This window comes from Eleutherodactylus coqui, chromosome 3, assembly GCF_035609145.1.
Source record: "Eleutherodactylus coqui strain aEleCoq1 chromosome 3, aEleCoq1.hap1, whole genome shotgun sequence".
NCBI lineage: Eukaryota > Metazoa > Chordata > Amphibia > Anura > Eleutherodactylidae > Eleutherodactylus > Eleutherodactylus coqui.
In genome coordinates this window covers 124982238-125008148 of record NC_089839.1, presented here as the reverse complement: position 1 = coordinate 125008148, position 25911 = coordinate 124982238, and the positions used below count along the sequence as shown (strand labels likewise).

Genomic DNA, 25911 nt, shown 5'->3' with positions numbered 1-25911 from the left:
CCCTCCCGATCCAGATTCTGCTGCCTTTCTAATGTGGCTTGTGGTACAGGTAGTTTTTCTGAGAAAACCACCTTGGAGGTCCTCATCCCCATGACCACTCCATCCCATCTTGGTAATCTGTCAATCTGAACCGTAGTGTGTTGCATTTGAACGCCAGAAAGACAACACACCGTTGGACGATCCCGGTCTTTTTGGCAAATTGCCTTATCTGTTCCTTTTATAATTGAATCCCCTACCACCAGGACCTGTCTAACCTGCCCTGCGCTCCCCGTCCCCTTCTCAGTGGAGCAGTCCTCTCCCTGGCATTTAGAGCGATGCTTTAGGGGTCATGCCCATAGCAGTCACTGACTTCACGAGTGGAAAACTGCAGCGGAGTCCGTCATGGGGGCCCCCCCAAAGACCCTATACTCTCCTCCAGATCCCCTGTGCAAGTCCCACATGACGTGCCGGCAGTGGGTGGGGAAGCGTATTCACGCTATACTTCCACTGTGCTACAGCGGAAGCGTCGCGTGACGGCTGGCTTCCATTGACTACGATGGAAGCCGGCCGCGCGTATTCCCGCGGCAAATAGAACATGCCGCGTGTTATTTCATGGTGTGAAATTGTGCGGTGGCATTCCGCAGCGGGGACATTGCACTATTAGGTTCAGTAGCATTACCTATTGCAGAAGCTTAAGGGTGCCTTTCCACGATATCGCTGCTGTTTTTAACGCAACTGTCAATGCGACTTTGTAATGTTAAAGACGGATCGCACAAAAATTGCAAGTTTGTGCTTCGCGATCTTTGCGCGAAGCGTTTTTAACATTAAAAAGTCCCATTGACATTTGCGTTAAAAGTAGCATTAATGCAGCATAAAAAAATAAAAGTGGAAAGGCACCCTAATTGGTCATTCATACAGTGGACAGGAGCTGACTTATTGACTTGGCGATTCTAGACATGTTCTGTGACCTGTGTGGAGGTTATTGTGCAGGGTGGGGGAGTACATGGTCATAGCTTATACCTATTGTGAATGGTGGATCCTGTGTTTACCTACAGGTGTCGCCTCTCATTGTAATCCTGTTATGTTATAGAGATGACTGCTGCAAAGCTTTCACTGCAGATCAAGAAGTGACATACTACTATTGGGCTTGGTGGTCAGTGTGCAGGGAGGGGGAGGAGGAGAGCTGTGGCAACACATTGTAAATGGTGGGAAGCTGTGTTATGTCCAGAAAAGTGTGACCTCTGTGATCTGCAGATAATGCTTTGCAACAGTCATCTCCCTAACATCACAGGCAGCATTGCACTAAGTGACAGTTGTTTGGGGCTTAGTGTGAAAAAGGAAAAAAAATATCAATATTTAAGTGTTGAACCCAAAAAAAGTAATTTTTATAATGGGTAATTTTCTGATACATTCTATTCAAAGCGTTTTAACACATTTTGATTTTTGTTCTCCATTAGGATTGATTGATCTAACGAACAAACTTTCAGTGACAAAGCTCTTAGCACAGTATGCCTCTGTAGTTCTTTGGTTTTGTCGTTGCGGTCTTCTACCAGATAACCCAGGTGAGCTGATGATCTAAAACAATTTATTTTAAAATGGGTCTGTTCAGCTACATGTTTTCAAATATTTTGCTGGAGTTTTTCTATTTTCAAGACCAAATACAAAACTGATCAATATTCTTATACGTTTTCATTTTCACTTTTATCCTTGTTTCTGTCAGATGAAGCGATGCAGATGACCAGGCCATACTACAATTATGAACTAATGCAGCATTACTATGCAGACCGTCGGAAAAAGTTGGAGCATTTGTCGAGGTAGTGAAAATGTTGTGTCCTGTTCTACTGACTTCTGTTCTCCACCAACGTCTGTAGTTATCTTGCCAGGGTTTACTATTAGGCTTTGTCTCCCAAGTTTTCATGTTTGGTTTGTGTGTTGTGACCCGAAGTTGAGAAATATTAAGGATAGACTTTCTCTTCTAGCCATTCCCCCAAAATCTGACTTTTCAGTCACTACACTTTTCATTTGATTTTCTGTCATACTCTGGAGGTTTCTATGTATTGTACGCTTGTGAGATACTGTCTTTATTTTTTTTAAATTTGCATATCTCCCTGCCTTCTCCTGTTCTTTGCTGTGCTAGCAGTCTCATGATGCATCAGCATCTCATGACCAGCTAGAGAGACAGTACCATCTCTGCCTGCTGGGAAGCTCCACTTTAAGTAAACAGGTTATTAATTATTAGGAAATTATAGCACCAGTGTTTCTTGTATCTGTTTTCTCACAAAGAGAATGTAACTTCAACTGATCTCCCTTGTGCTATTGGAGAATGCAAGAATGCAAGTTATCTATAAACAGAGATGGTGACGAAACACTTGGTTAACTTGCATGAATTCAAGTCTCCAGGTCCAGATGACTCCTAGGATACTGAAGGAAGCAGCAGAGTTAATCATTGTTACACTCGCTGGAATCTTTGAAAATTCCTGGTGAGTGGAAGTCTCAGAAAACTGGAAAAGGGCAGATGTCCCTATCTCCAAAAAAGGGAAGAAGGTGGTCTCAGGAAACTACAGGCCTGTGAGCCTGACTTTTATACCGGGAAAGATCTTTGAACAAATTATTAAACAGCATGTATGCAAGTACTTGGATGAGAATGGAGTAATTAACCAGAGCCAACATGGATTTGTAACAAGTGTCATGCCAGTTGAATCTATGACAGAATTACTAACTTGGGGTAGATATAGTATATTATTTTTATTTGGGGTAGATATACTATAGATATAGATATAATAATTTTCTTAAAGCATTTGACAGTTTCTTATACCATCCTTACTTAAAAAATCGCCAAATATGGGATCAACAAGGCAACTGTTAAGTGGATTCCCAACTGGCTGAGTGATTGTACTCAGTGGTGATAAATTGGCTGCACATCTAATTGGAAAAATTTGTTAAGTGGGGTACCGCAAAGCTCTGTCCTGGGACCAGTGGTGGTCAACATTTTTATAAATTATGTAGAGTAGGGAATTTAGGGGAAACTGATCAAGTTTACCAACACAAAGCTAGGAGGGATAGCTAACACTGGAGAAGAGAGGATTCAAAAAAATCTGGACAAGCTTGAACAGTGGGTAGCAAACTAACAGAATGGTATTTAACAAGCAGAAATGCAATGCCCTACATCTGGGCAACAAAAATGAAAACGCACATACAGAATGAGAATTGGGCTAAGCAGCAGCACATGTGAAAGATTTGGGTATGATGGATCACAGACTGAACATTGGTAGTGTGTGATGCAGCAGCAAAAAAGGCACACCTTGTATTAGGAGAAGCATAGTTTAGATTATGTGAGGAAATTAGTCCACCTCTACTGATGGACTGTCACAGTGCAGACGATCAACCCTATCCTTATTTGCACAAGGAAAGACGAAGCAATGGAATGAAACAAAGGGAGGAGACACAAATTAGATATTAGACAGTGAGGGTGATGTTATCGGACCACACCGATACCGATCTGATGACCTCGTTGCCAGGTGCCAAATTGGCAGATATGGAAGCCCGTGATGAGAAGATTTGCTAGCAATTATCAATAGCATGAAATTACTCTGTTATGTCAAGATATTTCTCCAGTGAAAATCTCGAGGAAATTCTACTTTATTATGAACATTGCCAACTCTTATACAGAAAGACGAGGGCGTATCCAAATGTTGCCTGGTACAAAGATTAGCATTACGTAGCTTACGGTTACAAAGGTGAAAATACTTATTGATCACAAGACTTATTGACCTCTACCAAATATTCTCAAAGCTCTTAAAGCCCGTCTCAGACATAGAAATTACTTAAGTCAGGATATTGCTGTTGCATTAGACAATAGTTCTGCTATAGTTGTGTGTCTTCTCTGTTAACATAGCTCAGCCTTATTTAATTTGTCTGTTGACTTCTTATCTTAAAATCCTAGTTCCTGACACTATAAAGCATAGGTTTTAGCCTTCTATTTAAGGGTCAATAGTCCAATACAAGGTAAGAAACATACACTTATTGCATTCTAAAACTTAACACTCTATATTCCATGACAGTGATCAGTGAGTGGTACAGGTTGCCATGGGAGCTGGTGATTTCTCATTCAATGGAAGTCTTTAGAGGCTGGAAAGACATCGGTCTAGTATGATTTAGTGACTCCTGCATTGAGCAGAGGGGTTGGACCAGATGCCCCTGGAGGATCCGATGACCTCGGAGGACTCCATGATCCTGGAGGTCCCTTTCAACTCTACCATTTTATGGATTTCATATCTGCCGCGCATTTGTCATCTTTGGGGTACATGCACATGGGCGATAAAGTGGTGCCCAAAATTCTCAGGTGTAACTCGAATCATCCAAAAATCCAATAGAAATAGTAAATGCTAGGATTCTTTTTTTTCTTGGGGGCCGTGCGGGACCCGCTGTCAGCTATTGCCCACGGGTTTCTGCATACATACCCCCGACGCTCCAGGACGTAAATGTACGTCCTGGAGTGGGAAGGGGTTAAACTTGACCTAAACTAGATTGTCCATTGAAATCAATAAGAGCATACTTGGGTGGGTGTTTGCATGTGCAAAAAATACAGTAAAATACGCATGCAGGCATTCAAAGCGTAACGCACATCATGCAAATGCATGCGTAAATACACTTGCACCCATGTGAAGCTAGCGTTGCATTGCAGATTTTTTTTCCATGAGTAGATGGGAATTTCTGAAACTCCCACCAAAAATGTTGCAGCTCTCCCACAGTTCATTGTGCTGCAGAAAAAAAAATTCCGCTCCTTGTAAACAAACCCTAAAAGTGACTTTTTTTTTTTTTTTTTTAAACTTTCCTATCCCTTCTATCCTCAGAGGAAAATGGAATGCTTCTACTTTGATGATTGATAACATGATTCTCCAGCTTGGGGAGAGAGCTGGACATTTATGGAAGAGAGATGAAGGTGGAACAGGCAAATATCCACCTCCTACATTACATGTAAGCCATGTGTATTTACAGTATTTCATTTTTCAGACCATTTATCCTTATGGAGTATTTTATTGTATAAAGATTGTCCTATTACAGGAATGTCATAACTGCCTGATGCATGTCAAACTACTTGGGCCCCCATTGAACTCTAGAACAGTGTTCTTGCCCGCCAGATTCTATATAGAAAACTGCAACTCTGCACCATTCAAATAAATAAAGCCTATGAGCATGCACTAATAGCTACATGTTCTGAATTGGGGTCCGACTCAAGAGCCCTATATGATTATAATGGTTTATGGTGCAAAATCTTTCTCTTTAAGAAACTTTAGATTCATGAACTTTAGAAGAGATTCATTTATAATCTGTTTGTTTTTATTTTTCACTTGCATTAATTGTTTTGACTTCATTTCTGTGCTATCCCCATTAATTAGAATGTGCTCCATGATTGACAATGCTATCTAATGTACATTTTGCGCCACGTATGCAGTTGGTGAACATCCATTTGAGCGTTTATACTGCTGCATGATCTGGCTCTACTGTTGATGAGCAGTACTGACATCCGCTGTCAACAATGAAAGGAGTTTACGACTCACTGAGCGCAGACTTGCTGGGGCAAATGTGGGGGTGGATGGTAGCGTGGGGGTGCAACTTACTGGTTGATAGTGGAGGAAACAGTGCCAGGGTGGCTTGTCTTCATCTGGCACTCTGCAACAAGTTTGGTAAGTTGGTGGATGAGGAGTTTCCTAAAGTATATAGGGTACATTGGCTGCACACCAGGAAGGCAAGCTGGAGATTGGAAGGGGTAAACAAGTGGCTCCAGAGTTGGTGCAGGATGGCGGAGCTTGGGTTACTGGAAAACTGCGCTGACTTTGCTGTCGGCTGCAGGCTTTACTCTGGGGGTGAAGGGTGTAGGCAACCGGTAGAATAGAGGGGTATGCAACCAGAAAAGTTGGGGGGGGGGGGGAGACAGTGACCTGGAACTAAGTAATGGAAATGGGGGCGGAGCAGTGGGTGATGTTTAGTACATTTAATAAGGACCTATTTAAAATTACCAAAAGCATTAATAATATTGCGCCAACTTATTACGCAGCATTTAAACCCTAAACTGCATGGCTACTAGTACTAGAAGTCTAACCAGTAAAGTTGACACTTTTTTTTTTTTTTTCTTTTTGCTCCTTGCTTGCTCTCCACTCTCACTGCTAGCCTGTCCAGTGTTCCTCTCAGTTCCTCCATTAGGTATCATTCTGTGTGTGTGTGTGTGTGTGTGTGTGTATATGTATATATATGTATGTGTGTGTATATGTATATATATATATATATATATATATATATATATATATATATATATATATATATATATATATATATATATATATATATATATATATAGTGGGTTATTGCAGATATTTGTGTTTGAGAAGTGGGAGGTGAGAAATCACTTTAATTTTTTGAAGTGTTTCTTTTGCACCCCTATCCTTGTGCTTCTCTACTTCTGTTCTTTCCATGGTCATTATGTGAGTGAGTTGGGCCACCACTTCTGCTACCTTGGAGAGCGCCTGTGAGAGTCAGTGTCTTTAGGAATGTACGCTTGGTGGCTAGAAGGAACACATGTAACAAGGGTGGGCATGGGTGATTGTTTGGACATGTCTGTCTGTTGCAGTTCGGCATGGTAGAGTAGAGGAGAGCCTGTTTACACCTATTTTTATCTTCCACTTAGTTTGGATGTATTGTGCTATGGCTTCCCAGAATAATTTTGTTTGTGTGCATGACCATATGCCATGCTCAGTCTGACAGGAAGGCCACAAGTACGGAGATTTTTGCATACTAGGCTAGTTGATATCTCTAAGGAGGCGATAAATCCAATTGATTTACTTATACGCAACCCTCCACAGAGACAGTCTATATTATCGATTTAGGGAAGGGTGGTTACTACTAGACAATGATCAAATGTTCAAAAGATGTGTACAGGAACCAAAAAAGCTTGTCCACAGTTGGGATTCAGTAAGAAAGGCTATAACAAACAAAAGGTGGCAGGAAACTTCAAAATAATACATGGTCACACATGAATGAAGACTTTTACCCCAAAATGGATCCCCCTGTTTGTCCTGTATTCAGAAACATACCAATTGTGGCCCTAATCTTATGTCCGTATGCACAACAGGGCCCAAACCGAAAGGAGCATTACACTTAAACTGTCTTAACTTTTGCGTGTTCGCCATTATCCATTGACCAGGGAGCGCTCACTGCGGCCCTCAGTCACTGCTGCAGGCTCTTGGCGGCTAGCTTTAGTAGCCAGGAGCAAGGGGATTTTAAATTTACCAGGCCCTCCCAGCTTCTGCACTCGCATACGCCATTTTGGCGACGTGCACATGCGTCGAAGCTGGGGAAAAGTCTGCAGATAAGGATCCTGCCGGAACATTGCCGGAGGCCTTGGGTAAGTAATTTCACTTCCCCCTCACGGTTTGGATCCGTGCAGGGAGGTGAAACCTTAGTTTTTTTGTTGTTTTTTTGTACATGATCGCTGTTCTCCATTGGGTAATGACGAACACGTGACCAATAACCGCAAACTGTGGCACCCTCCCCTTGATCTCAAGGCTCTCGGCTACATTTAGTAAGTTACCCCGGAAATCTGTGGCTTTTGTGCATGAGTCTGTCATTTTGGCGACAGGAGCGTGTGCAGAAGCCGGAGTAAGCTCCACGGATAAATCCAGGGGCCTTGGGTACATAATTTCATATCCCTTCACAGATATTCTAAAAAAAAATTGTTTGCTTTAAATGATCACTGTTATCAATTGGATAACGGTGATTATGTGACTGGAAACGCATACAGCAGTATCCGGTGATATCTCTCTGCTCTTGGCTACACATGGTAGCCGTGAGCAGAGGGATTTTAAATTTCCTGGGGAGCGAGCCTGACATATGACGTCTGGCATGCATGTGCAGAAGCTGACGTCCGGTTCAGGAAGGACGGGAGTGAGTACTTTCAGCTGCCCTCGTGGATCTTTAACTTTTACTTTCCATTCGCTTTTATGTGATCGCTGGTATCGGTGGATGCTATTGATCACGTGACCGGGGAGGAGCTTTTCGCCGGGAGCTGTATTCATGGAACATACCACCGGCTTTTGAGCAATAATCGTTGTCTAAATGGGCCTTTAGTAAGTTATCTGAGCTCCTCAGCAGCATCCCAGGATTTATTTTAATAGCTCACCCAGGCAGCATCTACCTCTCTACCTTGGCATTGGTCAGCTGGACTCTTCCTCCCCGTTTAGACTTCTTAGGCCTCCCTCACAAAGGCATGTGCAGAAATGCAGCGTTTTTCCACACTACGTTTACTGCAGATTCCGCCCTGTTTCAGCAGTGCTGGCAGACGTTATGCCAGCTTTTTGGGGGGGGGGGGAAGACAGCGACATCACCTTTTTGACTCAGGCAGTGTAGCAAGGGCGTTTAGCGCTGCCAAAAGCATGGTACAAAGTTGTGCCGCGTCTTCGGCAGCGCTGAAACCACTGCCCATTCATTTTAATGGGCAACACAGGGCTGAAAAGATAGAACGTGCCGCATTGCAGACGCTGCGTTTTCAGCCTTGTTTGAGCAGCCTCATTGAAATTAATAGAAGCTATGCACAGTTAAACGTTGTACAAAAACGCCTGTGTGAGGGAGGCCTTAGGGGCTTTGTGATGTGAGGGGGGGTCCTGTCCCTTCAGCTCAGGCTGAAGAAGCTCCGTGTCTGCACCAGAAGCTGCAGCTGAAAGTTCATGGGGTTCTCCCCTCCGTCGTCCTCTCACGGGCCTGGTGAGTGCCTTCTGTGTGGGGTCTGTCTGCTGATTGCTGTTTGGGCCACCCCCACTACTCCAGGCCGTGGTCTTATGGGCCTCAGGTTCCAGTCGTGAGTCTGGGAGCTCCTTTCCTCTTCCTACTCAGCTGAGGGGGTCAGCGCTTGCTCTCTTCAGGTGTTGCCGGGGGGTGGGGGGTGCGTCCACCTGCCTGGACCATCCTGCTGGTAGAGGCCGGAGTCTGGTAGGCCTCACTCTGCCACTCAAAGCTGAATTTTAAAGTTATGGTGCTGTTTGGGGAGCTGAATGCTTTGAGTTCGCCATACCCATGTCCTCAGGCAGATAGTTTGATAGTTTCATTGCTCTTGCAGTAAAAAAGAAAGGAAAAAAAGAAAAAAAAAAGCCCTTCTATGTTGTGTAGAAACCTTTTCTCTAGATGTAGAGGGCGTCTTGGATCAAGTGAGCAGTGCTGATTCTTTATTGTATACAAGGCACAGCTCTTGATTGTGTAGTTGCTGTGTCTGGTATTGCAGCTCAGTCCTATTCAAGTGAATGGGATTGAAATACAGACAGTACATGTGACCACTAAACAATGTCATAGGCCATACACTTGCCCGAGCGCCACATCTTATTCAAATAGCTGGCTGGTGGGTGTGCTGTTTGACCATCATCGAACTGATTTTGATGTGATGACCGATCTATGCTAAAGCTAAAACGTCAATATAAAAGTCCCTAAAAAACACTCTAATATTTAGTATAGTGTCACAGATTCAATTTAGAGTATCAATAAGGCAGGGTTCACACAGGGCGGATTCCCGTCGGAAATCTCCTGGTTTGGCCACAGCAAAAACCGCGAGATTTCCGCCGGGAGAACCGCCACTGTTTAAGCCACAGCGGCTTTGAAGCGGCCCGGCCGCATGCTTTTCCGTTGCGGCCAGCGCTCCCATAGAGGAGAGCGCGGCCGCGACGTAATTAAACAAAAAAAGGAAGTAAACAGACATGCCGCTTCCTTTGAAACCGTGGCTGCCGCAGCCGCGGTTTCAACCGGATTTACCGCAGCGGATTTGCCGTCCCGTGTGGACGAGGTTTCTGAGAAACCTCGTCCACATGGCTGGCTAATCCCGAGATTAGCAGCCGCGGGCGGATCTGCTGCGGCAAATCCTCCCTGTGTGAACCCAGCCTTAGTCTTACAAACCTCTGACATGTTAAGTTTTGATTAGTAGGGCTCCTGCCAAGACTCCACTGATCACTGAAATGAGGGGGCTGCTGCGTTTACCCAAGAACCATGGCCCTTCAGCTTTCTTTGTGCTTGCTGGCTTCTCTCAGTAGCTGAAGACTGTCTGTCATCTTCTGTAGACCACTATGCTTCCATATTCAGCTGCCGAGAATTGCCATTCAGCAGCAAAGATAAAACTAAAGGGGCACAGCCACTAACCATTACTTTCGACATGTCTCGCATATCAAGCTTTTTGAAAGTGCATATACTGTTAGTTAAAGTTAATCTTGATAAATATAGCTGCCTTAAACTCATTTCTCAATTTTCTTTGTTACAGGCACTTTTAGACTTGTACTTACTAGAAGATGCAGATGAAATGAGTAAACATGCAATTGTATCCTTTTTAATGATCTTGATCCTTCATGTTCAAGAAAACAACTTTTCTAGTCCATGTCATTGAGGGACACTGCTTGGACGCTATGTATAGCTACTGCCACTAGGAGGCGGACACTAAGTAGATGGCTCCTCCAACCAGCTATACCCCTCCTGCAGGCACCAAGCGCATCTGCTTTAGCTTGGTGTCCGTAGGAGTCGGGCTCTGTTACCAGTCTTTTTCTACGACTACCTTCGGGTGTCAGGGAAATTTTGCGTACAGCACCAATCAGGCCCACCCCAATGCCCTGCTGCCGGCGGTAAAGAAGAGACACCACACACGGAGGTTTGGTATAGTTCCTCACACGGGGACATAACTGCGCACTTTATTACAGATTACATGGGGTCTTATACCCTTTGGTCACGTCACTAGGAATGGGTAATGGTCTCATTGGCTCAAATTCACTGCATAACCATGTGTGAAGTCCGCATTTCCACCAAGGCAGTGATAGTTATACACGGAGTTAAACAGTCGTTATCTAGATACGGCGCTTCTGGGAAAACAGCCAAGCACGTGCCCTTTGTATCAGGTTCTGTATCATCTCTGAATTTCTGGACACCTCTCTCTCAGCCTTGCAAACCTTTGGAATATCTGATGTAAGGCGACATATTAAGTTTTTCTCATTTTAGCATTGAATAGAACTTGCATACAGGTATAAAAGCATAAAAAGCACATACAGGTATAAAAGCATAAAAAGCACATATGGCAATATATACATATACCCTCACACGGGTATACAGACAGGGCAGGCACTAGACTTTTCCTGATACCCCACCAAGGAGGGCTAATAGCATGGAGCTAACAACCCTGTTGTATTCCCGACCCTCGGAAGAAAAACTGTCTAACACTAGTCTGGATGTAATCTACCCAGCTCTCCTGCTAGGGCCCCTACTACAGCTCCCATTATACCTGTTGAAGGCTCTTCACCTCAGTGTAGTGCCTCTTCGGTGCTCCAGTGCTTATTTTCCCTTTTGTTTTTGTGGGTTTTTTATTTCTTCGTGAGCGGTGGGCCAATTACCCCCCCCCCCCCCCCCCCACCGGTTCCTCAAACTCCTTCTTAGGAGGGCGCCTGCTCCTGGGGAATAAGCAGGAGCGTGCCTCCCTCCTCCCTAGCACAACTTGTTTTTTTCACTGGACAGGATCTCCTGGTCCTGCTTGCTGCTGGACCGTGTTCACCTAGGGGGCGGGGTGAAGGCAGTAATATTACTAGTACCTTAGGGAGTGGACTACTATATTCAGTCAATTTGTGGCTACACTTAATTAAACAGGCTCTCTTCAGCCTCAGGGTGACCATGCGGACAGGAAGTAATTCCTGGAGAATCCTCTAATCACTGCTCTGGGCACCCTTTTCCTGTGCTACCAATGTTTCCTGTGCCATCCAGGGGAAAAGGACTCCCTCGGGTTCTCTTTCCTTCTGATCTCAGTATCCTCTCTCTCTCCAACTGAAATGTGTGGTGGTGGTACTTCTCACCGCAGCGACAACTGGGACTAACAGGATAGGGTGAGCTCTGTCTGGTGGCTAGTGTCTTTTTACTTGTGCCCCTTCTGCAGCGCCCATTACAGTAAATGAGTTGGACTCGGGCTGACCCCAGGGCAGAATGCTTCAGATAGGTAGCAGCCAGAGTCACGCATTTTACAGTCATATCAAGTTTTAATAAGGGCTGTCTGAACCACTCTGCGTTGATTTGCCTCCCATCAATACAGGCTCGCAGTGATTGGCCTACTGTTTCCCCCTCCCAGCTACAGCTCAATTGGCGCTGAACCGGAATGGGCAGCTTTTTCTCGTGCAGTCCTGGAGTTTACTAAAGCGTCCAAGATTATCGTAGACATGCTGAATAGGACTTCCCTTCCCCTATTCTTAACGCGTCTAACGTAGGAGACCCCTTCTCCGTGCCCCCTCCCATTGTGGTAAACAAGGAAGTGGTGTAGACCATCTCAGTCTCCAGCTTAATCATGCTACCCACTTTCCCCTAGGATAGGTTCTGAGCTTTACCCTAGGGGCAATCCTTGCTCGGAATGCGAAGTGACGGAGTTTCCCTCCCTAACATCAGTTAAAGATGATAGTTTGAGAACTGCGGTGATGGACATCCTGCAAGTGAAAGATTCAGAGCGAGGCTTCCGCAAGGGAAGGCTTTCAGAAGTCAAAGATGTTCCTTTTAAAGGTCTGTTCTTCCCACAAGGAATTTGAAGACATTCTGAACAGGGAATGGAATCTCCCTGATAAGCATTTCACTAAACTCGAAGCACTTAGATTATGTACTCTTTTCCAGAGGAGTCCATAAAGAAATGGGCATAATCTCTCAAGACCCTCCATTGTCATGCTCAGCAAAACACACCACTCTGCCCAAGGCAGATGGCTTTGTAGACACTTTCTTTATTTCGGGAGCAATGGGTGTTAAGAGCTCCTACCTACGTTAGAATAGGTGTAGCTGAATGACGTCTTAAAGAGGCATCCTCTATTTTGCTTTTTCAGTACTCGAGTCCACAAACTGCAGATACCAATAAAACCACTCACGAACACAGGAAGAAACCTTGCGTCAAACCCTGACCTTCCTGGAGTCCCTGTCCACAGGCTCCCAAGCTGCTCTCCACAAAATTTTCTGCATGAAGGGCGGCCCCTGACCCCAGTCACTAAAGGTGGGGATAACCTTCTCTTCCGAGACATCTGGCTTTCCAATGTCACTAATGCCTGAGTTGGGAAGGTCATCACTTCAGGGTATGCAATAGTATAACTGCTCTCTGGACAGTTTATTCAGGTACAGGCTTCTGATGTCTCCTTCACGGATCACCAATTTGGATGAAGTCATAGGCCAGCTACTTGCCCATGCTTGAAGAAACTGAATGGATATGTTAAAGTCAGGCATTTCTGCACGGAGTTACTCCCTGTACCCATCTGCAGAGCCCAACAACATTTTCTGCGTGTCACACTTCTGTCAGAACACTAACAGTTTATCTCCCTTTTTCGGGTTAGCCACAGTACCGCAGGTGTTCACAAAATCCTTTCGGCAGTGATGGCCCTTCCACACTCAATGATATACTAGTGAAGGGACCTTCCCACTCAGCCACTTTATCCTTGATGCGCACACTTATTCTGGGTGGAATATTAACTATCTCAAGTCCTCTCTCATCCTTTCTCAGCGCCTAGAATTTCTGTGCCTGTTCTTTAACACAATAAGTTCCCTTGTTCTACAATCGCATAAACTTCAATTACTCTCGATTTTAGAGGTACGCAAAAATTCTGAATTCAATCTCCATTTGACATTGAATGAGAGTCTCGGGGTTAATCTTTGTTTGAAGTAATTCTATTCAGCCAATTTCATGCCTCACCTCTCCAGTAGACTATTCTCTTTATGGGACGGATCCACACACTTGCTGGATAGGAGAATCAGACTTCTCTGGGTGCCCTGTCAGGCACCTCAGTTTAAAAAAGGCAGACAAACTGGAGCAAGTTCAGAGAAGAGTTACCAAGATGGTGAGCAGTCTACAAATCATATCCTATAAAGAACGGTTAAAGGATCTGGGAATGTTTAGCTTGCAAAAAAGAAGGCTGAGAGGAGACTTAATAGCAGTCTACAAATATCTGAAGGGCTGTCACAATGCAGAGGGATCAGCCCTATTCTTATTTGTACAAGGAAAGACTAAAGGCAATGGAACAAACTTAGGGAGGAGACACAAATTGGATATTAGTAAAAAACGTTTTGACAGTGGGGGTGATCAATTAGGGGAACAGGTTACCACGGGAGGTGGTGAGTTCTTCTTCAATGGAAGTGTTCAAACAAAGGCTGGACAAATATCTGTCTGGGATGATTTAGTGAATCCTGCACTGAGCAGCGGGTTGTACCCGATGACCCTGGAGGTCCCTTCCAACTCTACCATTCTGATTCCCTCAACTGGTTTCTGGAATCCCCTCTAGTTCACGAAGGGTCGATCCGAACACTACAGTGGTTGTTGCTGACAACAGATGCCATTCTTGTATGGCAAGGGACATTACACAACTTCACAGCTCAGGGGAAGTCAAAAGTACAAGAGTTGTCGCTCCAGATAAATATGTGTTGGAACTTCGAGCCATACTACTGTCACTCCATTTCACAACAGCTGTCAGACTTCCCAGTCTTTGTCAAAATTGACAATTTGACAATTGTCACACACATAAATGAAGGTGGTACCTGCAGCTGAGCAGTCATGGTGGAAACGGAGGGTGGAAATGCACCTACCAGCAATCTCGCTCCACATGTTAGGCATGGTTAACTAGATGGGCGACTTCCTAGCAGAAAGCAAGTCTACGGGGAAATGGGAGCTCCACCCCAACTTCTTTCAAGACCTGTGCCACAAATGGGTCTCCCAGACGTTGTCATGATGGCGTCCAGAATCAATTGCACGATTTCAAACTTCGGGTCCAGGTCAAAAGATCCTTAAGCGCAGGCGGTGTACTCTCGTAATTCAGTGGACAGACTTCAGTGTCTGCTACATATTTGTCCCATTCCTACTCCTTCATCCCCCATCTCAAGCAAATCAAACAGGTTTTCCATTTGGACGTGTGACTCCGGACTGGCCTTGATGCGCTTGGTACGCAGACCTAGTTGACTACCTCATCAACTCTCCATGGCACCTTCCACTTCGAGGCATCTTGCAGACACCCTTCTTCCACCCAAGTTTGACCAAGCTTTAACTGTGTGACTGTTGAAATTGTGATCCTGAGGGATTGAGGTTTTACTGAACCTGTCATCCAGATCTTGAAAGCTAGTAAATTATCCTTTTCAGGAATACTTCCAGGTGTGATTTAAGTTTTCATCCTCTGCGAGAAGCGTGGTTTTCTTCCCATGTGTAGGTTTTTGATTTTTTTTTTTTCCCCCCTCCAGGCCGGTCTAGACATTAGCTTGGGCCTCCCCTGAAAGGACCGGTATTGGCTCTGTCCATCCTTTTCCAGCGTGGACATCTGAACCTTCATACTGCGAGCTGAAATATGCCGATCCTCTTTCTTTGGGACCTTAACTTGGTCCTAGATGCACTTCAATCATGTCCCTTAGAACATGTGAGACAATTCCCTTAGTCACTCCAGCATCAGCTGTACAATTGATCTTATACGCCTGCTAGCATATTCCGATTTATCCATCATACCAACAAGATCTCAGATTTGCAGTTAAAATGGGTTCAAAAATGCTCCACTTTTTTAGTTTTTCTGCCCTTCGGTAAAACTTCTACTTGAGTTTTTTTTTTCTCCAGGTTATTAAACCAATTGCGTTTTTCAGAGGTATAGGTATTGATAGAATTCCTTAACTCGATTAACCTCCTAATTATCTCAGTGAGCTTAGACTCTATGAAGGTCACCTAGGGCAGACACCTAAACTACTTTCAGGGTTGGGTTGGCTTATCGAATTTGAGAAGTCCAGCCTAAATCCTGACACTCGAATCAAAAAGGGAAAATGATCTCCTCTAGAAAGGATAATTATATCTTATCCTATTAGAAAATTTAAGAATAGAGCCTTTGTCTTTCATAAGAGAAGGTATGAGGGTTCTGGGTCAGATACCGCTTGTCTGCCAATGGTCCCTTGGCGCAATCCCATTCTAGGCCCCTCCAGCAAGAAATCCTGACTGGTTGGGATAAAAAGCAACCTTTGGTTAGACAGTTTAAATTGTCCACCCTATTGAAAATAGCTACCACTCTAGGGATATCGCCTCATAAGCCTAAAGGGGTCCAGTGGTCTCTATCCTCATTTTATTTCTATAACCACCAATGCTAGTTGGTCTGGTTGGGGAGCACAGGTGGCAGATAGTAAACTGTAGGGTTTCTGGTCACCTTATGTCTGCTCTCATTCCTCGAATTATAGAGAACTTAGAGTCGTCTGGTAAACGTTGATACAAGTAGAAGACCTAATACGTGGGAAACGTGTAAAAAGATTGCTAGATAAGTGTCTTTTTAAAATTCGGTTGCATGAATACGTTGTGTCTGTGACCAGAATTCACATATGCCTGTGTATATTGCCTGCTCCTGCGCTGCGGGTTTTTTGTACATACGCAAGAAAGTATGCCTAAGGACCCATTTATTTGCTTCAATTGCATATTGCTGTGTGTAATATGCACCAAAATAGGATATACTGCGTATTTCACACATTTCAAACATTGCGTGTAAAAGTGCACATTTGAATGATCCCATTGAAATCAATGGGTTCTATTCACTGCATATTGTACACGGAATATGCAGCACAGGCGCTTATGTTTACGAGCTTCGGTTTGTACTGTTGCATTTCCCTTCTAACCTCTTTGCATAGTATTGTCAGTATCTCGTTTCTATATTTTGGATTAACCTTAACTTCCCATATAACAGTTAGTTTATTTTTTATTGGATGTGATGTACTCCTTCCCAGATAAGCCTGATTCTTCTATAGAATCGTTCCCTACAGCATTTTCAGTCCCATTTGGTCTAATAAAACTTATTCAAGGCTTTTGGCTTCTGGATCACAATGACTATCAGGTATTTTTCTTAATACTTACAAAGGTACTTTCTGCTTAAGCTTTTTAGTAAGATAGTGATTTGTGTGACTTGTAGTTCAAATGCTTTGAATTTCTGAATACATATTTTCCGCCATATATTTTTTTTATCTTACAGTTTAAAAATGTTATGTTTTTATTAAAGTAAAAGCATATAGAGAACTCTAAATTCCTTATGTTCCTCTAGAGGTAGATGTAACGATATCTCTGGGCATATTGTCTGTGCGTGATACCACAAAGTGCAGATCGATTCCTACTGATTCTTTGGCGTTTAATAGAATTGGTAAAACTATGTGAACAATCCATTCTAATTTTTACATCTGGCAGAGCTTACAGTCTCACACCAGGTTCTTTCGTATTACCCTTTTAATTAATTAATTAATTTTTTTTTTGTCGTGGGAGGTTAACAAATATAGATTTCAAGAGGAACCATGAATTATCCTAACCTAGGTTATCTTCATTACATTACCATGTGTCTTTCTGTTTACTACTTCTGCAAGAATAATCGTTTCCATCTCTAGAATTCAGTCGACTGTATTCTCCATCCAGCTGCTAGTAGGGTAATGACATGGCAGCACAATGTGATTATGGAAACCTTAATGTGCCAAGGGGACCACAGACAGGCTCTGCGCTATATTCAAGTTATGAAGCCTCCGATATCAAATTGCACAGAAGTCCAGCTTCACATGACTGTATTTTTGGCAAACAGGTAAAATTGCCCATTCCATTATATATTTTTTTAATGTAATCTTTTGTATGCGTGTTTATGAAGTCATACGCATGTTTGCGATTTATATTCTTTAGTATGTCCTAGTAAAATGATTAAATGGGGGTACAGCTGTGGGTGAAGCTTTCTATGCATTGGCTCTATATTTTAAAGAACTGCCACAACTTTTTAGGCACATTTTGGAGGCCTGGAATCTGCAGAAACTTCACTCTAGCCAACTGAATGTAGAAGAGCTACTTAAGCACATGTATGAAACCTGCCAAGAAATGGGACTTATGGAAGACTTGCTGAAGCTCAACTTTACAGATTCTGAGCAAGTAAGAGTCCACAACATCAGCATAACTATAATGATAGAATGTTAGTTCATATTTGTTCACTAGAATAACCAATCTGTTCGTTTAACCCCTTAGTGACTGATTCGCCTTTTGACGACATGTACTGGCAGCCTATGTATGAAGAGGGATCGCATGTCGATCTCCCTCCATTCATTGAAGGTGTTGGCTCGTCGGACTTGTCAATATATTTAAATGCTGCTGTCCATTCTGACAGCGGCATTTAAATTAACTCAACAATGCTTGGTGGTCCTGTACGGCCCCCGTGATGAGATCGCAGAGAGACTTGCGGGTGTCATGGCAGCCGGGGGCCTTCTGAATGGCCCCAGGGCTATCATGGCAGCCTATCAACCGACCCCCTCCGGCATCTGTGATGTCCCACCCCAAGGAGTTGGCATGATTGGATACCTCTGCTAAGCATTTAGCATTCAACGTGTGTGCTGCGGGAATTCTTTGTTTAAACGTACAATGTCCCACCCCGACTTCCACACGTGAACCTGATTTATCTTCCCTCACAGATCACTTGCCTAAGGCCCCTGGATTTGTCCCCTGATGGGATCTTTATCTGCAGGCCTTTCCCGGGTTCTGCACATGCGCCTATCAGCTAAATGGCAGACGCATGCGCAAAAGCAGAAAATTAAAAATTTCCCTACTCCTGGCTACTAAAGGCAGCAGAGAGCCTGGAGATGTCACAGGCGCTGTGGTATGCGGTCCCTGGTCATGTGATTGCTGTTATCTGATTTGGATAATGGTAATCATGTAAAAGTAAGAAAAAAAAAAAAAAAGTTTCTCTCCTCCCGTCATGGATCTGGTCCATAAAAGAATGTGAAATTACTTAAGGCCTCCAGTAATGTCCCACGATGGAATTATCCATGTACTTTTCCCCGACTTCGGCGCATGTGCCAAATGGCAAAATTGTGGACGCAAGTGCAGAAGCTGAGGAGCGCCTGGGAAATGTAAAATCTCCTGGATACTAAATGTAGCAGAGAGCCTGGAGCAGTGACCGAGGGCCACGGTGAGCGGTCCCTGTTCACGTAATCACCATTTTCAGATGGATAATGGCGATCACGTAAAAGTTGAAGTTTAATCTCCTCACCAATGCGATCAGTAACTTACTGGAAATCTCTGCATTTGAACCCTGACACAATCCTCCTCCTCAGAACTTCTCCAGCTTCTGCACATGCATCGGTTCTGCAAAATGACGCACACCTGCTCAGAAGCTGATGAGGGTCCAGGAAATTTTAAGATCTCCTTGCTCTTGGCTACCAAAGAGAGCAGTGGCTTGTGGCCTTGTGAAGTGGTTCCTAGTCACGTAATCGCCATTATCCAATGGTATAAAAAGGTAGCCCATCTACCTTAGGTCGGTCTCGCACGACAGAATAGGAATTGGGGCTTCCGTAAGCGTTTGAGCCGATCAATTAATTACATTGGATTACACGATTCCACTCACATTTAGTGGGTTGAAATGACATAATCCACTTGCAGAAATCAGAATGCTGCATGTTCTATTTTACTGTGGACATCCGCGACAGAGGCTATTGTGCTCTATAGTCGCGGATATACCCGCAGCCCATACGCAATTACATTGCGTATGGGCTGCGGGTACCCCCGTCATTGCTAAACAGTGCAGGAAATACAAACAAAAGGTGTACCGCGAATGAGAACTTAAGCACGCAGTTATGCGCAGTACTTTTTTTTTTTTTCCCTGCACACATGTGCAGTGGGGCCTAGAATTCAGTTGTGCCCTGATATCAATGGGTCTTTCTGTCATTATAGGCCTAGCCATGTGTCCTAGAGGATTGGGGCTACAATGGGGGTATCGCTGAACACAGAAGAACTAGTGCTATAAAATTTGGTGTGAGTCTCCCTAGTTTTTCCTGCTTGAAACAAAGAAAAACTGTCTTGAAAGTGACAGAATCATAGAATGGTAGTTAGAAGAGACCTCCAGTGTCTCAACATTATTCTTAATCAATTCAACACTTTCATCCTGTAAGCATCCAATAGTAGCATCTTTGACTTTTTTCTTTTGCTTTTGACATATCCCCATCATCCTTTTGCTTTTGGCCTCTGTTGCAAGCCTCAATTCATTATTAGCTTTAGCTTTTCTGACGCTAGCCCTACAGTTTCTGCAGACCTCATTATATTCTTCTTTAGATATTCCCCCCTCTTTCCATTTGATAAACATATATTTTTCTTCGTTTTTAACATGTGCAAGTTCTGTGTTCATCCGTTCTGGTCTCTTTAAATGCTTCCCATTCTTCCTTCTTCTAGGGATTAACAATTGTGCTTTAAGAATCTCATTTCACAATATTTCCCAACTTTCTTGGACATTTCTGTCCTTAAGAACATCCAGCCATTAAATTCTTCCTACCTTTTGAGTTCATTAAAATCTGCCTTTCTGAAATCCAACCTTGAGGTTTAAGTTTTCTCAGGCCGTCTTCCCTTTTTTTTTAATCCAAAATCCAAGGATGGCATGATCACTGCCTCCTAAGGTCTCAGTCACCCTTACTTCCTAAACCATTCTCTTCCTGTTCGTAAGAATTGGGTCCGAGATGGCAGATCTCCTTGTTTTCTCTTCGACCTTTTTGGAAGGTAAAGTTGTCAGCAAGAGCGGATAAGAATTTGTTGGGTCCATTACTTTTACCTGAGAGATTCCCAACAAATGTCTGGATAGTTAAAATCTGCCATAATCACTTCATGCTTTTTTGAGAGCCTGGCCATCTGATGTAGAAAGCATTCATCAATATCTTCTGCTTGTCCAGGTGGCCTATAGTAACTGCCTACAATAGTGTACTTTCTGTTCTCTCCTTGAATTCTTACCCAAACAGTTTCTACAGAATTACCAGGCTCTGAAGCTTGAATCTCTGTGGCAATGAATGTTTTCCTAACATACAATGCAACACGCCCTCCCCTTTTTTTTTTAGGTCTGTTTATTATAAATGTATCCTTCAAGCCTTGTACTCTAATCATATGTATCATTCCACCAGGTTTCCATGATGCCTAAGGCCTCCGTCACACAGGGCGTTTGCAGAAACGCAGCATTTTTCAACGCTGCGTTACTGCAGATTCTGCCCCGTTTCAGCAGCGCTGGCATACTTTATGCCAGCGATTTGGCTGCGGTTTCAGCTCGGCTGAAAACGCAGCCAAGAATGCTGAAAAGAAAAAAAAAAAAGCAATACTCACCTAGCCGCTGCAGTCCGGGTCGCGGCCGCTGATCCGGGCTTCCTCGACACTCTCGTCTATTGCCGTAGGCCAGGTCTGAGAACCCCGCCTCCGGCAATAGAGTGCTGTGATTGGTGGTCGGTGCTTGCTCGATGCCCAATCACAGCCCTTCATTGACTGTCTCAGCCAATCAGAGCTTGCCGGCGCTGATTGGCTGAGACAGTCAATGAAGGGCTGTGATTGGGCATCGAGCGTGCCGACAACCAATCACAGCACTCTATTGCCGGAGGCGGGGTTCTCAGACCTGGCCTACGGCAATAGACTTGTGAATGCAGGGGAAGCCCGGATCAGTGGCAGAGACCAGCGACCGCGACCTGGACTGCAGCAGCTAGGTGAGTATTACTTTTTTTCCCCTGTACCTAGCTGGGACTGATTTTCGGGGTAGAGCTTCTATTACAAGCCCTCACCCCGAAAATTGGCGAGCAGTTAACGCTGCCAAAAACGCGGCACCAAGTGTTTTCGGCAGTGCTAAAATCGCTGCCCATTCATTTCAATGGGCGACGCAGGGCTGAAAACGCCCCAAAATAGAACATGCATCGCTGTTAAAGCGCAGCGTTGGAAGGCGCTGCGTTTTCAGCCCTGTGTGAGCAGCCCCATTGAAATGAATGGGAGTGTTGTACAGCGTTTAGCGCTGGGCTGAAAAGGCAGCGCTAAACGCTGTACAAAACGCCATGTGTGAGGGAGGCCTAAGGCCTCGTGTCCACTAGCAAAATTGAATTGCGGATTCCGGGGGGGGGGGGGGGGAATATTTTGTCCATAGCAAATGGCCAATGATGATCTTGTCAATTAAATTGAATTTTGCACCTGCAAATGGCCTTTTAATTGATTGGCATTTTTCACACGCGGAGAAAAACGCAGCATGCTCCATTTTAGTGCGTATTCCGCGCAGATCGGCCACATTGCGATCAATAGGTGCGGATATCCGCATGAAAAAGAAATACCATTTAAAGCAAATCCGCGCGGAGTCTTGCAGAAATCTGCGCAGATTGTATTTTTCTAGTGGACATGAGGCTTAAGGCCTCATGTCCACGAGGAAAATCAGGCCTGCTGCAGATTCTTCATGCAAAATCCTGCAGCTGGTCCCTCCTTTTCCACGGACATGAGGCCTAAAAAGAATTACTTATCCGGATGCTGGGATCTTCCCTCTGTCGCGGCCGAATCTTCTTTCTGCAGCCCGACGGATGTGCTCAGCAGCGTGCCGCCGTGCACTTTTTCAAATTTTTTTTTGAACTCCTGTTCTCCCGCGCCGGAGTGCAGGAATTCAGCTGCGGATGTGCCGCGGATCCGGACTGCTTCCATAGGCATCAATAGAAGCACACGCAATCCGCACCTCAAGGGAAAATGACATCCGCAGGTGTTTAATTACATGCGGGTGTCCAGTGCATCCCTATGGGGCGTGTATCGCGCGTGCAGGTGACCCGCTGCAGATCTGTCCCCATGGACATGAGGCCTCAGACATCATATTTCTCTTCCTGTTTTATGATCTCCAATTCTCCTTGTTTCCCACGCTCTGCGCATTTTGTGTAGAAACATTTTAGTTTGTGATCTGTGTCTCTTGCTCCTCTACTTTCCTTCTGAATTTTGCCTTCTATTTTCACTTCTAATAGCAAGGTTTTCAAATGTATCAATTAGCTGTATATTTTTTCCTTGCCTTTCACTTCCCTTCCCATATTCTAGTTTAAAGCTCTCCTAATGAGTGAAGCAAGGCGCGAAACCAAACTTGTGCGTACTTGTGTCTCCTCCCTTTCAGTTTTTATCCCGTTGCGTCTAGTCTTTCCTTGTGCAGATAAGAATATGGCTGACCCCTCTGCACGGTGACAGCCCTTCAGATATTTGTAGACAGCTATTAAGTCTCCTCTCAGCCTTTTTTGCTAAAAACGTTCACTAAAAAGTTGCACCAGGATTTGGATATACCTATCCTTACACTTATGAGAAGCTAAATTTTCTTTTTTTAAATTTTTTGCAAAAAACTGTGGGGTCAGAATGCTCAGTACACACCTACTAAATGGGCTAAGGGGTTTAGATTTCAAAATGGGGTCATTTGTGGGGGGACGTTGTAAGTGAGCAATGGGGCCTGGAATTCAGTTGTGCCCTGAAAGGCAAGGGTGTTCCCTCCATTACAGGCCTAGCCATGTGACCATGGCTACAATTCAGATTAGGGCTACAATGGGTATGTTTCTGCAGATAGGACAAACAGGGGTATCCATTTTGGGGTGCAAGTCTTCATTCAGATGTGTGCTGTACAAAAATAAACTGTTCCTAAAATGACAGTTGCCAAAAAAGTTTGTGGCTCTCCCCCCCCTCTCTCTGCTTTGCTTACAGTCATTCAAAAACAGTTCAAAATACGCAATACAACCCTAGATGAATTCCTTAAGGGGTTTAGTTTTCAAAATGGGGTCATTTGTGGGGGTTCTCCATAGTTCAAGAGTTCTACAAGTTCTACAAGCTAAATTTCTGTTCTGAATGCCACTGGCTGCTCCTTTTTGTTTTGGGCCCCGTTATGCGTTGACAGATTAGGGCCACAATGGGTATGCTTCTGAACACAAAGCAAACTGGTTTCTATTTTCGGGTGAAAATCCTCATTTTCACGTGTGCTATAGAAAAAAAAAACTTCTCTTAAAATGATAGATTTGCAGAAATAACATTTTTATTTTTTTTTCTCCTTTAAAATGCCATAACTCCTGAAGAAGAAAAATATTAAAGTGAAAATGCTCATGACGCTTAGTGAAGGGATTTTTTTTTTTTTTTAAATGGGGTCATTTGTGGGGGTATCTATCATTCTGACTCCTTTGATTTTGTGATCTTGGCTTGGTTCCCTGTTTTAAGGATTCCAAAAAATAAAAATTGCTCCTGCGCTGTCTCGAACAAACAACCGGGTCTTGACAATTGCAATATTGTCTATAGGGTTTATTTAGTACAACGCCTTTCGTCGCATGCAAGCGACTTGATCAAGTAAATAAAAAGTTATATCACATGGCATCTTTATATAGTTGGTTACTTACATTTGCAACGTGGCATCCCTCCCTGTGAGTTTCCGGGTTGGCGGCGCTCACGTGACCTCCACGTCACGCGAGTGGTGTCTGTATGGGGAGCGTGTGAGCAAAAATGAAAGGGAAACAACTACTGGGATCGAAGCGATCATGTGACCTAAAGGGTCACATGAGCGGCGTCCCTGGTGTGTCATCCCTCCCAGCGTGGTGACGTAGTTATGTCCGGACATGGTATTGGCTGGGGAGTAATATGTTCAGACACTCCTACTAGTGTGCTTACGGGAGTGGCAACGTGGGATGGCGTGTTGACGCGGGGTAGCGTGATGTCATCGGCGTGATGACGTGGGATCACGTGATCCTACTGGCTCGTGTTACTGGTAAGTGTTACTGGTAATACTGCGTTGCCATGGAGACCAGCCAGATGGTGAGTGTTGCTGCCTCTTTCCGGGTATTGTTTCTTTGCAATACCAAGGGAGACTAAAAGCAACGGTTAAACGTTACAAATTGTACTCTATTGATACAGTAGTATAATGAACTTACATAATATGAAAACATTGAACAAAGGATTGGTTTGGAAATTAATAAATAACATAAAGATAAAAACTTATGGTTTAGCTGTAGTTTTTTATGGGGGATAAGGTGCTTAGTGCCATGTGATAAAATATATAATAATAATAATAATAGGGGCATACCCATTTTAACTCCCGAGTTGGACGCCACGTAATAAAAGATTATATATACATACACTACCGTTCAAAAGTTTGGGGTCACATTGAAATGTCCTTATTTTTGAAGGAAAAGCACTGTACCTTTCAATGAAGATAACTTTAAACTAGTCCTAACTTTAAACAAATGCACTCTATACATTGCTAATGTGGTAAATGACTATTCTAGCTGCAAATGCCTGGTTTTTTGTGCAATATCTACAAAGGTGAATAGAGGCCCATTTCCAGCAACTATCACTCCAGTGTTCTAATGGTACAATGTGTTTGCTCATTGGCTCAGAAGGCTAATTGATGATTAGAAAACCCTTGTGCAATCATGTTCACACATCTGAAAACAGTCTAGCTCGTTACAGAAGCTACAAAACTGACCTTCCTGTGAGCAGATTGAGTTTCTGGAGCATCACATTTGTGGGGTCAATTAAACGCTCAAAATGGCCAGAAAAAGAGAACTTTCATCTGAAACTCGACAGTCTATTCTTGTTCTTAGAAATGAAGGCTATTCCATGCGAGAAATTGCTAAGAAATTGAAGATTTCCTACAACGGTGTGTACTACTCCCTTCAGAGGACAGCACAAACAGGCTCTAACCAGAGTAGAAAAAGAAGTGGGAGGCCGCGTTGCACAACTAAGCAAGAAGATAAGCACATTAGAGTCTCTAGTTTGAGAAACAGACGCCTCACAGGTACCCAACTGGCATCTTCATTAAATAGTACCCGCAAAACACCAGTGTCAACATCTACAGTGAAGAGGCGGCTGCGGGATTTTGGGCTTCAGGGCAGAGTGGCAAAGAAAAAGCCATATCTGAGACTGGCCAATAAAAGAAAAAGATTAAGATGGGCAAAAGAACACAGACATTGGACAGAGGAAGACTGGAAAAAAGTGTTGTGGACGGATGAATCCAAGTTTGAGGTGTTTGGATCACAAAGAAGAACGTTTGTGAGACGCAGAACAAATGAAAAGATGCTGGAAGAATGCCTGACGCCATCTGTTAAGCATGGTGGAGGTAATGTGATGGTCTGGGGTTGCTTTGGTGCTGGTAAGGTGGGAGATTTGTACAGGGT

General features: G+C 43.9%; 1 protein-coding gene across 1 annotated transcript in view; it reads left to right on the top strand.

The window, feature by feature from the left end:
* Window positions 1–25911, top strand: part of AHCTF1 (AT-hook containing transcription factor 1) — a 220573-nt gene that overhangs the window by 51724 nt on the left and 142938 nt on the right. Inside the window, 7 exon segments of the mRNA XM_066596053.1 lie at window positions 1437–1541; window positions 1700–1793; window positions 4833–4956; window positions 10271–10327; window positions 16692–16838; window positions 17377–17564; window positions 17755–17899. Coding sequence (XP_066452150.1) covers window positions 1437–1541; window positions 1700–1793; window positions 4833–4956; window positions 10271–10327; window positions 16692–16838; window positions 17377–17564; window positions 17755–17899 — 860 coding nt within the window.